Source organism: Lampetra planeri, chromosome 30, assembly GCF_965212315.1.
Source record: "Lampetra planeri chromosome 30, kcLamPlan1.2.h2, whole genome shotgun sequence".
Classification (NCBI taxonomy): domain Eukaryota; kingdom Metazoa; phylum Chordata; class Hyperoartia; order Petromyzontiformes; family Petromyzontidae; genus Lampetra; species Lampetra planeri.
Window position 1 is genome coordinate 7,333,874 of NC_136136.1, and position 12,469 is coordinate 7,346,342.

Sequence of the window (12,469 nt, forward strand, 5' to 3'; positions counted from 1 at the left end):
GGGCTTGAGCAGGAGGTGATGCCAGGCGAGGTGGAGAAACGCGATGCGATACCGATTGATACGGACAATACAGCTGAGCTCTTAGATTGACGACTCATTTTTGGGGTGGAGCCGTGCGTCATCAGTTAGCGCATCGCGCTCTGGTGGGGCAGAGGGGGAGTTGTGTGGAATTCCTGCCCAAGTTAACGAGGTTTTTCTCATCCATTCGTACCTGATGATGGTTGCTTGTCTTGCAATCGAAACGTCGTATTCTATTATTATTTAATTACATTTCTTTCTCGGTGACTTTACCGAAAGAACCAAAGAGTAATTCCTGCAGTCACGAAAGCTTTGAATCTAGTTTGAAATACAGGGTGGTCCAGCATGTCTTGTGACCCCCCCCCCCTTTTTAATTTTCTTAATTAAACGTAATATTTCGATTTAAAGCTTTCGTGACTGCAGGGATTCATCTTCTTGGTTCTTTCGGTAAAGTCACGTAGAATTGAAATAATAAAATAATAAAAATAAAACATAATAAAATAATTCTCACGACGTTTCGGCCACAACGCAAGTAGCCGTCATCAGGTGGAGAAGAACAGGTCTGTCGAGGAGACAGAGTCAATTCTACGTGACTTTACCGAAAGAACCAAGAAGATAAACGTAATACTTTGTGTACCAAACGGGTGTGGAATAGAAATGAATAAGCGAAGGAAACAAGTGTTGAGGGGTCAATTAACGGAGGGGGTGGGGGGGGTCACAAGACATCTGGACTACCCTGTATAGTACCAACGGAGGAGGGAGGGAGGGACTGGGTTCTGTTGCAGCGTCGCGGTTATTGTCGCCTCGTCCAATCACAAGGCACCAACGTGCGCCTGCCGCCAGGGAGGGAGGGCTGGGCAGGGCGCATGGGCAATCGCGATGCCCTTCGCCTTGAAAAGCACGCGCAGTGCGACGGGCGCTTTTCACGTGGAAAAGAGGGGGGGTGGGGGCTTATCTCGTCTCGTGGGGGGGGGGGGAGATGGAATTCGTGGGGGGGGGGGGGGTGGAATGAGGGGCGCCACCGTGGGGAGATGTTAACCACCTCGCCTGGTATACAGGAGGACGTGGGTTCGATCCCGACCCTGACGCCTGCTGCACATCTGGAGTTCGCGTGTCTCTCTCTCCCCGTGGTCGCGTGTATTTTTATCCGCATTTAGAATCAACACGCGTTTAGAGTATTTGGCTGCTTGACATTTTCCACACGATGAGCCACCTGGGCAAGCTTTCGTTTGTGGCCAGGTCGCTTATGAAAAAGAGCTGTAGAGCTCCGTGGGGCCTTAGCTGGTAAAATAAAATGCAAGTTTAGTTTAGAGTTGGTGCGGTGGTGCGGGGCTGGGACGATTCGCCACGCCTCTCTCGCCGTGTCTTCCTCTTGCTGCGCATGCAGGGACCTGCACAACAACGACAGACTGTGGCTCATCGGCGAGGATGCCTTCAGTGGGATCCAGGAGAACTCTTTCACACTGTGAGCAATGCTTTATACGTGGCACCCAATGGAGAGAGAGTGCAACGATCAGAATTCTCTCCCACGGTCATTTTTTTTACAAGTTCTGACAACCGTGCCCAATTTAAGATGACGCGTTAAATCGCGTCTGATAGTGCTGTTTGTTGCTCGCCCACAGTTGCTCGTGTGTGACCACGTGCGCCCCACCCGTGCGTGACCACCACAGGGACGTGTCCCGTACCTCCGTGCGCTCGCTTCCGCGCCGCGGGCTGCAGCACGTGTGGAAGCTGATGGCGTACGCCACGTGGCACCTCAAGCAGCTGCCCCCCATGGACAGCTTCTCCTCGCTGTGCTCCGCCAACCTCACCTACCCCAGCCACTGCTGCACATTCTGGCACCGCAAGGCGACACAGGGGTAACCATCATAACCATCACCGCGCACTGGGGCTCCGCGAGCCGGGAAGTTGCGTGTGATAACCACGAGGCGACCTTGATGATTGGTATGATTGTAAAGACAGGGTGACACCTGCTGGCCGGAAAGGGAATCACGGGTACGGGCACCGTTAAGTAACAACCAATCAGAGGAGGCGTATCTGGGGCAAAGGTGGGGCTAGCCGAGACACTCCGGGAACCTGCTCGAAGGTTCCACGAGAGGGCGTGGCCGGAGGCGGGGCCTAGCCACGCCTGGGGGGATATAAGGGGAAGTGGACCCGGGGCTCGTGTGTGGGGTCCTGGGTCCTGGCTGCGTCGCTGCCCACCGACATCTCTCTCCGTCGTCCGGCCACGTGGAAGATCTCCCACGTGGTTTCCATCACGGTCATCGTCATGCCGCCAGTCAGCCGCGTGGCCGAGTGAGGGTGATGGGACCACGCCGAGTGATCGGCTGTGCGTGTAGCCAGTAGAGGTGTTAATGCATCGTGTTGTACTCAGTGTGAGAAGGAACAAGTGTTGGCCTGTGTTGTGCCTAGTGTGAGTAATAAAGAAGAAGTACCCTCTACACGACGTGTCGCGGAAGTCGCTCATTACATGATGATAACGATGGTGAAATGAAGATGGTGATGTTAATGTGATGATTATCGTGAAGATCATGTATGAAGCTAGTTTATGTGCTGTGAAGGGCCATTGCCCTATGATGTATTCGTTTTACTTTGAAGGCCACACTTTTATGGCCCGAGCTGAAGCGGTCCTCCTGGGAGCTGACGCGATGGCTCTCGCCCACCCAGGTGCCACGCGGACATCTTCTACATGGACCAGGAGCTCCAGAACGAGAGCCTCGCCTCCAGCGACTTCGACTTGGTGCAGTGCGCTCCGGAGCCCGACGCCTTCAACCCCTGCGAGGACCTCATGGGCCACCAGCTGCTGCGCCTCAGCATGTGGTTTGTGAGCGTCCTCGCCGTCCTGGGCAACTCCATCGTCATCCTCGTCATCCTGAGCAGCCGCTACAAGCTGGCCGTGCCGCGCTTCCTCATGTGCAACCTGGCCTTCGCCGACCTCTGCATGGGCGTGTATCTGCTCATGATTGCGTCCTTCGACGTGTACACCCGCGGCGAGTATCACAACCACGCCATCGACTGGCAGACGGGCCTCGGCTGCCGGCTCGCGGGCTTCCTCACGGTCTTCTCCTCCGAGCTGTCGGTCTTCACGCTCACCGTGATCACGGTGGAGCGCTGGCACACCATCATCTACGCCATGCGCCTCGACCGCAAGGTGTCCTCGGCGCAGGCGGTCACCATCATGGTGTCGGCCTGGGCGCTGGCGCTGGTACTGGCCGCCCTGCCCCTCGCTGGCATCAGCAGCTACTCCAAGGTGAGCATTTGCCTGCCCATGGACATCGAGACGCTGCCGTCGCAGGCCTATGTCCAGCTCATCCTGGGCCTCAACATCCTGGCGTTCGTCGTCATCTGCGTGTGCTACGCGCACATCTACTCGACGGTGAGGAACCCGAACTACGACTTGGGCAGCCACGACGCCAAGATCGCCAAGCGCATGGCCGTCCTCATCTTCACCGACTTCACCTGCATGGCGCCCATCTCTTTCTTCGCCATCCTGGCGGCGGCCAAGCTGCCGCTCATCACGGTGTCGCACACCAAGATCCTGCTCGTGCTCTTCTACCCGCTCAATGCGTGCGCCAACCCCTTACTCTACGCCGTCTTCACCAAGAGCTTTCGCCGAGACATCTTCGTCCTGCTGAGCCGCGTGGGGCTGTGCGAGCGCCGCGCGCAGCGCCACCGTGGCCAGGTGGTGTCGGGCGGCCACCGCGGCCTGCGCAATGGCAGCCACACGGTCATCATCAGGGGCGGCAGCGGCGGTAGCGGCAGTGGCGGCGGTGGTGGAAGCCAGGACCTGAACGGCGGTGGTGGTGCCAGCGGTGACGGCGGCAGTGGCGGTGGCGGCGGCGGCGGTAGTGGTGGTGGTGATGGCGTTGGTGACGGGCTCGGCATGAAGACGGCAGGCGCCGGTGCCGTGGTCGGCGGTCGGCTCCGGGCCCCACGCGGGCCGTCATGGTCGTAACGCGGCTCAATTACACTGCCGTATGAAAAAAGGCCATGCCTGTCATTCGATTTACAGTGGTGGGGGGGGGGGGGGGTAAACTAATTTATTCCGATCAATATATACACACATTTGGTATCCGTGCCATCCTTGAAGGGCAAAAGCTGTCGCGAAGGCACGACGGTTATGCTATCTTAGCCTCACTGAACATTTCTGTCTTGAGTGTGGTGGAGTGCGAACGATGGGAAATTGGGGAGTATGCCTTTAGCTTGAGTTTACGAGTCTTACGTTACTATTTACAACCCCCCCTGTATGTATTGCCATTCAATCCAATAATATAATTCAACAATCCCTTGAGAAGCTCTGTCAAAAGAGTATTTGCCACCCCGCCACCATTATTAGCATCATGAGAGGTGAGCAAATGCGTGCGATTAATAAACCCGACGCTCTTTTTGAGCCGGTAAGCTGTCTGGAATTGTCCCCAGGCGAGAGAGCCCCCTCCCCCCTCCCCCCGAGGCGAGCAGTCGCTATTATTCGGGACACCTGGGGACAGGGTTACAAAGGCGACAGAAAATGATAAATTGAGGATGGGAAAAAAACCGAAATGAGTACAACACGTCCGAGATGGTCAACAAGTCAATTACCCAGAGTTCCACAGGGGAGGTGTCACGACTTTGCGTTAGGCCACAGAACTTGGGAGTCAACAAGTAAATGAAATGGCAATAAAGAGCTATTTAAGTTAGGTGTTTCTTCTGGGTATATTTTATATATGAGCCACAGGAGACCGGGTACAGTACGGGTATTTATGAATCGTGTGTTGCCAGATCGACCCTGCAGTGAGACAAACCGGTGCGCCATTTTGACTGGAACAGTGCAGAATGCTCCATTGGAACCTCATTTGCCAGTAAAAAAATATGATAATTGTTTTTTTACCCTTCTATCTGGCAACAAAACTGACACCTTTTTTTACAAGGAGTCATGTTTACATAGACCACAATACCTGCAGTCATAATGCAAACAAAAAACATAACTCTGATAATGTGCGCCTTTTGGCGTCATCTGGTCCAACCCATGTGAGACTAGGCTCTAAGGAAAGCTGTCTCGGTGGTGGACCAATCAACTTCAAGGACAGTGCACATTATCAGTTATGTTTTTGTTTGCATTATGACTGCAGGTATTGTGGTCTATGTAAACATGACTCCTTGTAAAAAAAGGTGTCAGTTTTGTTGCCAGATAGAAGGGTAAAAAAACAATTATCAGTGCAGAATGCTGTTCCGGGAATTATATCGGCACGGCGCGTCCATGCCGTCTTATTTTGGCCCGCTGCGGCGGCATATGCCGTGGTGCTGGCGGGCAAAAGCCACGCGTGAATAGTGCTCAGGGTTACCGAAGGGACATTTGAGGGACAGCAGCTAAAATTAAACTTGCTCTGTCGTCAAGATAAACCCCCGCCTTGAACGAGGACGGTGCACACACGACTGTGACGGGAATTTCACGCGACGTGACACGTCACGCGCTCCGGTCAAAATATCGGGTGAGTAATTTCAGCCCCGGTGACTTACCTCGGGCGGGGTCAGAGGGCGGCAAGGGACGCCGGCGGGGTCAGAAGTCAAATCATATGAAACACGATTTAATGTGGCATAACTGGCATTGTTGTATACATTGAAACAAAGGGGTAAGTTTGCATCCAATAGGCATGAAGCGAGGCTGTTTAGTGGCATTGAATAAATATAAACAACATGTAAAAAAATATACATACGCCTTTTGGCGTCCTCTGGTCCAACACCGTTTTGAGACTAGGCTCAAAAGAAAGCTGTCTCTGGTGTGGACCAATCCGTTTAAAAGACAATGCATATATATCAGAGTATGTTTTTTGTTTGCATTCTGACCACAAGTATTGTGGTTAATGCAGACATGATTCCTTGTAAAAGGTTTCAGTTTGGTGTTCAAACATCTTAACACCTGTTTTGTTGCCAGAAAAAAGGGTAAAACCTACTCGCAACAAATATCAGGTTTTGAATTGTACGTTTTTGGGGCTGAACAGCTTTGAAAGCCCTTTGTAGACAACTGCTGTTCATAGCATCCACGTGCTACTGGAGTCACGGAAACTTGTGCCAGCTCAGGACATTCACACAGCCTACTTCAGTCCAACAGTCGCAGGCAATTAGTGTCACACAGCCTACGTCAATCCGACAGTCTCAGGAAACTTATATCACACAGCCTACTTCAGTTCAACAGTCTCAGGCAACTTGTATCACAACATAGCGCAGGTTGTTGGTGGGAATAAAAAAAACGCTTGTGACTTGGGTCCAACACTGGCAACGCCTTCAACTCAGGGCAGGCTCACACCCACTCTCACCTCTGCCCTGGGGGACGGGCTTCTATCAAATCAGGGTTGCGTTGGCACTGGACTACCTGTGCACGATGCAAGTTCCAAGCATCAGAGAGGCGGGCGGGGCTTTTGCTGTGGGCCGGCGCCAGCCGATTGTGCAATCTCGACCTCGCTACAAGTTCAGAGGCGTCCGTCATCGAGTCGCCAGGCAGGAGACGCGGGGTTTGTGACATCCAAGCCGTCCCTTGCAGCGAGATGACGGCGCGCGGGCCGACACGGGGTGCGAGGAGGTGGGGCGGTTAGAAAGAGACCGTCTGCTTCTGCGGACCGTCTGCTCACGGGGCCTTGTCGCCACGGTTAAAGCCAGCTCCCCTGGGAGCTCGATTTCTCAATGTGGCAAATGGGGATGCAGCGGCTGTCACGCTCAGCAACCTGTCGAACCGAAAAGGCGATAGGAGGGAAGCGTTTACTCCATCTGCACAGCTGTTGGTTATGTATTGGAGGGTGGTGGCAATTTATTGAGCAAGGTGGGTGCCTAGCCCCCTTCACGTACCCCTCCTCCCTCCCACCAGAGCAGTCACATCTGAAGTCTGGAGTGAGTGATGTGTCATAGACACTCCACTCAGCATGACGCACAGCGCAGTTCTGGCAATTATTTTGGCAGCGTGCCACATTCATTTCGCCTTACATTGCCCTAATTGTATCCTCTATATGTGTACCTTGTATCGATTTAACAACACGCAAAGTTGTGCACTGCATGCGCAATAGCTCTCGGCCTTATCCAGACCAAAAGCTCCGAAAGCACTGAATGTGTGGCTATTGTGTTGACTGTAAATGTGCGTTCTGTGTTAACTTTGCTCTAAAACCGTCTTTCGCGATTGCGACACGCGATATGTTGGCTGCTGCAAGGTTTGCAAGCCACGTTATCCTGTAGAAGTGTGTCTCACATTCATCATGGCGGTTGTGATTTAGGCTTAATACTGGGTGGTGCGGTCGTGGCTATGCACGCGGCCTATAACCGAGCACTGTGGAGGCAGCGAAGGTTGGTGAATCGCCGCACAAATCATTGTGAAACTCCTGTCCCGTCGACGTCGAGGAAGTTGGAGAAGGCAGTCCATCAAAAGTGCGGACTCGTATAATCTGTCCCATCTGCATGGGATAGAGTGTTGTCCGCTTGCACGCATGAGTTTGGTTTCCTCTCCATATGTGTATGAACATTAATGAATTGGCTGACAAAATCTTAATATATAGAGGGCTGCGGATTTTGGGCAATTGTTGGTAGCGCCAGCTCACCGCCTGGTTGCCTTTCAGCTCGTCTGTGTTTTTTCAGTGATTGTGAGATATGCAAATGGCATCAACAACGATGACGTTATGTGTAAGACTAAACATTGATATGTATTATTGTTAAACGGCTTTGGGCTAGGAAATATCTCACCAAGCAGACGATTTTTCCCCCAACTGTAGTAATTTCATCTCCGGATGTTTCGGAAATGAAAGCTCTTCAGGATTGGCTATTGAAATGTCGAGAGATGAAATCTTCTAGGTGAGACTTTTCCTTCCCCATGATTATTTAGATATTATCAAGCGTTTCTTTTTGTGAACTGTACCTCGTTAACTGCTTAAGTGCGTACCAAGGATTTGCTGCAGCGTTAAGCATTCTATATGTCAATTTAATCTGGCGGCTAGGTTTAAAGTGTAGATTTTCTCTGATTAAATGTTTTGTAATTTTACGCACACGTGGTGTTCTGTAATAATTAGATTTACATATTTAATTGACTCACAATCTTCTTCTCTTAAAGGTGCCTTACAGCGGGCCCACAACTGCCCAAAATATGTTCCAGGCAAAACGTCTGAAAATCAGTTAAAGTTTTTGGAAAATTCAGACTGAGGATGGAGTCCAAGTTTCAAAGTATTTGTTGAACCAGATTAGAACTCATCTTGGGCCACCAAGCTAGGATGGGGAGTAAATTCTGGCAGACCAGCGATGCCCACATCCCAAATAAATAAAATAACAAAACGATACAATTAAATAAAGTACAGCATTGAAGAAAACATAAAAACCAGCAGTAAAAAAAATCAACAGCGTTATGAGAGAAATTTAAAACATCGCACAGACAAAATATTAATATAATGAGAGACAATATATCCTGTAATGGGAATTGGCTTGGGCAAATCACTCTCAAACCATTCACAGTATAATTAGGTTAGAGAAATATTAAACAGATTTGGTGTGATTATAGCACTGAAATTACACGAAGCCTGAACAGCCACACTGCCTGATAATTAATTTAAAATCAAAATTTAAGCAGATGTCCCCAAACAATCTGGAACGTTTCAGATAATTTGTCAAAGGATGTCTTGCCTGACGGGTGCGATTGTTAAAAGGCAGTTTCCTCTGATAAATGATGGAAAATCGACCTCATAGCGCCTTTCCGCGCATCTTCGACAGTGGTTTCAATGTGAACGGTCAGCACGGAGCGTCGTGCTTAATGGAACCGCATGGGCGATGCGGCTGTGACGCCTCGGTGCGACGATTTCGCGAGACACAGAGGAAACATGAACGCCCACCACGAAGCGGCAAGCAACTCAACGATAGACAGGCACCCTGTGTGTTGTGGTGGTGGTGGTTGGAGGTGGGTGATAGTTTAGAAGTGGAACTTTGTTTATTTGAGAATTTGTTGGACACGGTAGGTAGAGCGGTAGTGTAGCGGTTAGCGCGCTGTGCTAGGAACCCGGCTTCCCAGGTTCGATTCCCGCTCACGGCCAACACCAGTGAACATTATCTGCACCGGTCGTGGGCCTCCCCGAGGTCGACTTAGCCTTAAATGAGTATCTAGTGCGATGTATAAACATTGCCACTAGGGAGACAAAGGCGGCCGGGCGTAGTGCTGGCCACCCCACCCCCAACAGTCTGTTAAAGGCTACGCGGGGAATCTTTGTCTTTCTTCTTGGTTCTTTCGGCAAAGTCACGTAGAATGGAAATAATAAAATAATAAAACATAAAAAAATAATTCTCACGACGTTTCGGCCACAACGCAAGCAGCCGTCCTCAGGTGAAGAACAGGTCTATCGAGAAGACAGAGTCTACGTGACTTTACCAAAAGAACCAAGAAGATGAATCCCTGCAGTCACGAAAGCTTTGAATCGAAAGATCGTTGTCTTTGTTTTTTGGTGGTGATAGCGGTGAGAGTTGGGGGCCAGTAGGAGAGCTCCAACTCGTGGCTGCTGAGCTGTTGGTTGGTTTGGGCTGGGGCGAGGTTGCACAACTGATCGCTCGGTCGTAGACCCCGACATGTTGTGATCTTTATTTTATTTTAAAAAGTTGTTTTCGTCAACCGCGAAGCTGGAAAGCCACGTGACACGGCTCGGGACTCGCACCCGAGGAGTCGGCTACGGGATGGGGGCCCCTCGTGTTTCGCGCTCTGTGCCCCCCACGATCGCCCCGAGTGTCACCGCGAGCTGCGCGACGCGCCGCGCGATTCGAGTTGCATTTCATAGTAACGCGTGCACGTAATAGTCATCGGTGTTTGCTTTCGTGCTTTAATGAATAAAAACATTATGATCTATATTTCAGGACATCTTTTGTCCGCGGAGTGCGGTAAACTAATTACGCGTTGGCGTATTTTGGCGGAGGCACATGGAGGCAGCCTCCCACCACACCCACAACACAAAACGGGGCGGATGGAGGAAAGGTGGAGTGGGTTAAAGCCATCTACTCCCTCAATATTCTTCAAGAGCCCTTTGCCTGTTGAGTGTGCGGTTTTCTTTGAACCTGTCCAGCGGTCGTAATTCTATTCCAGGCACAGGGAACAACGAACGGTGAACGCAGGCGACAATGCAACAGACACGGCGTGAGGTAAACGGAGAGGGAAATTACACAGGAACGGAGAAGCGCTTCTCACGAGCGAGAGAGAAGGGAGAGACATGGGGTGAAATGGTGGCAGTGCCGGATTATCCTAGCAGCAAAAGTAGCTACATCTGCTACGGACCCCGCACTTTCAAGGGCCCCGCGCTAAATGTTTTCAAACTATGAATTCCGAATTTCGCACTTGCTATATTACTAGAGTACTATACTGCCTTAAACTTTTATGAACGACTGGGTGTTTAAGGTTAGCGATTTGTCGTATTATCTGGCTGTATATCAAATGAAAAAATACAATTACTTTACTATGCAAGTAAAACATTTGTGCTTGAATATTTAGGTATTTATATATTTAGGGCCCCTTTATAAAATCCGGCACTGGGGGGGGGGGAGCGAGAGGCCACCAACACACCTCGTACCACGCGTGGTTGTCAGATTTATCACCGTGTGTGGGTTCCATAGTGGGCAGTGGCGCAGTATGGAACCGGGTGCACATCTCAGTACATTAGGCGGATTAGAATGGTAAACGTCGCGACAAGTTACGCATTGGACAAGATGCAAGTCATTGATTTATTTTTTTCTGCTCAAATGAGCATTGAGGCGACTATGCTCGTCTCCCGTTTACAGCCCCAAGCCAATGGTGGAAATGCCACATTCTTTTGGAGGGAGAGAGACTATCACAAGTGTAGAGGTGTAATTGTGTAGATGTATGGGCACGGATGGGAAACAAACACAAGGGGCGTGGTTAGGGCTGTACACGAAGGAGGTGCTCGCACCGACGTCCGCACCTACATCCCCCACGGGCCCCTCCCGGGGGCCGAGTGCTATAAAAGGTGGTGAGCCGGAGGGCTCGAGGTCGAGTGTTAGCTTTAACCAGCGAAGAGTGAAGACCAGCTAGAATAGGCCCCGGAGCTCCCCTGGCTCGCTGTCCTTGTCAGGACCGACCAGGGCAAGCCGGTGGCGTGGTCCCGAGAGCCCAGACTGACATTCTTATAAGAGCCAGTCTGGAGACTCAGGGTGCCGGGATCCCAGCTTGACCAGGGCTGGGATAGGTAGCCTCCCCTAGCTCCGTAGTGGAGGACTCGGGCGTAGGTTAGCGGGGTTAGACGTCGTGTCTCCCTGATGGACGAGTGAAGGGGACGATACCCCTTCAAGTGTTGTGTGTACCCGTTACTGTACACGAGTTGGTATTAATAAATAAGTGTGCCTCCGACCCCGTCATCAAAGCCTCCTGAATACTTACTACATCTGGGGTCAGAAGTGAACGTTCAACGATGGACACACGAGGGACGACGCGTACCAGGGAGTCGGAGATGGAGGACACCTCGGCTGAATCGGCACCAGAGATGGCCGAGGTCGGATCGGAGCAGCTGGGGCCGAGTACACCCGCGCCGCTACAACAAGAAGGGAGGGATGCATCGGCCGAGGGACTTCGGCTGGCTCACTCCCGCCTGGCGGAGTTGCTCTACGCTGCGGCCGCCACATTGGAGGAGATCACGCGGCTGGGGGCTGGAGGGGTTGTGCGGGACGATGACGGCAGCCGACGCGCGGCGCCGTTTCCCGCCACCCCGACGCGGCTCGCGGTTACATTTCCCGCCATCACTACAGTGGGAGTAGAGGGCGGGGCCGGGCCGCGTCAGGTGACTGCTGAGGGCCAAGCAGAAGCCGTGACATCATCAACGCCAGCCAGCGCGTCAACAACGGTGCGACCGGCGATGCCATGCTCGCAGCCCACCCACACTGTAACGTGTGCAGGGAATGACGGAGCGCGATCCACGACCACAGACGTCGCGTTACAACAGCGACTGCCGCCTCTTAAAGAGTTTGTGGGCGCGGACGGTGACTGGGGTGGCTTCAAGAGACGGTTCCTCGCTCATCAGGAGATGGCGAACTGGACGGACGGTGAAGCACTACGCGCGCTGCCAGCGATGCTGGACAACGACGCCCTGGCTGCCCTCACCTCGGCACCTAAAGAAAAGCGCGCCACGCTGCACTTGGCGCTGCAGCTACTGTCCGCTGTCTACGGGCCGCCTTCGGACTGCAGGCAGCTGTTTCACGATCGCCAGCGGGGCGCCACCGAATCGCCTCTGGCTTTCCGGACGGCTCTCCTGGCCCTGGCAAAGGCAGCTTTTCCGCGGATGGTGGCGGAAAAGTTGTTGCTACTCGCGGATGAGCTGGACGTCGCCGTCTTGGCTCAAGACGACACGGAGATGTCTTCCCTGCTGGTCGCGCGCCACATCCATGGGGGCTTGCGGTCCCTGCGTCGCAAGGCTGCCAAGGGGGTGGCCGGCCATGTCATGGCGGCTCCCGCCCTTCCATCGGT

At 52.4% G+C, this 12,469-nt stretch overlaps 1 protein-coding gene across 1 annotated transcript in view; it reads left to right on the plus strand.

Annotated features, from left to right (window-relative positions):
* Positions 1-9,849, plus strand: part of LOC144728905 (follicle-stimulating hormone receptor-like) — a 36,441-nt gene extending 26,592 nt beyond the window's left edge. Inside the window, exons 8-10 of the mRNA XM_078608645.1 lie at positions 1,406-1,483; positions 1,689-1,877; positions 2,686-9,849. Coding sequence (XP_078464771.1) covers positions 1,406-1,483; positions 1,689-1,877; positions 2,686-3,973 — 1,555 coding nt within the window. The 3' untranslated portion in view covers positions 3,974-9,849. The remainder of the gene's footprint in view (positions 1-1,405; positions 1,484-1,688; positions 1,878-2,685) is intronic.
* The last annotated feature ends 2,620 nt before the right edge of the window (positions 9,850-12,469 follow it).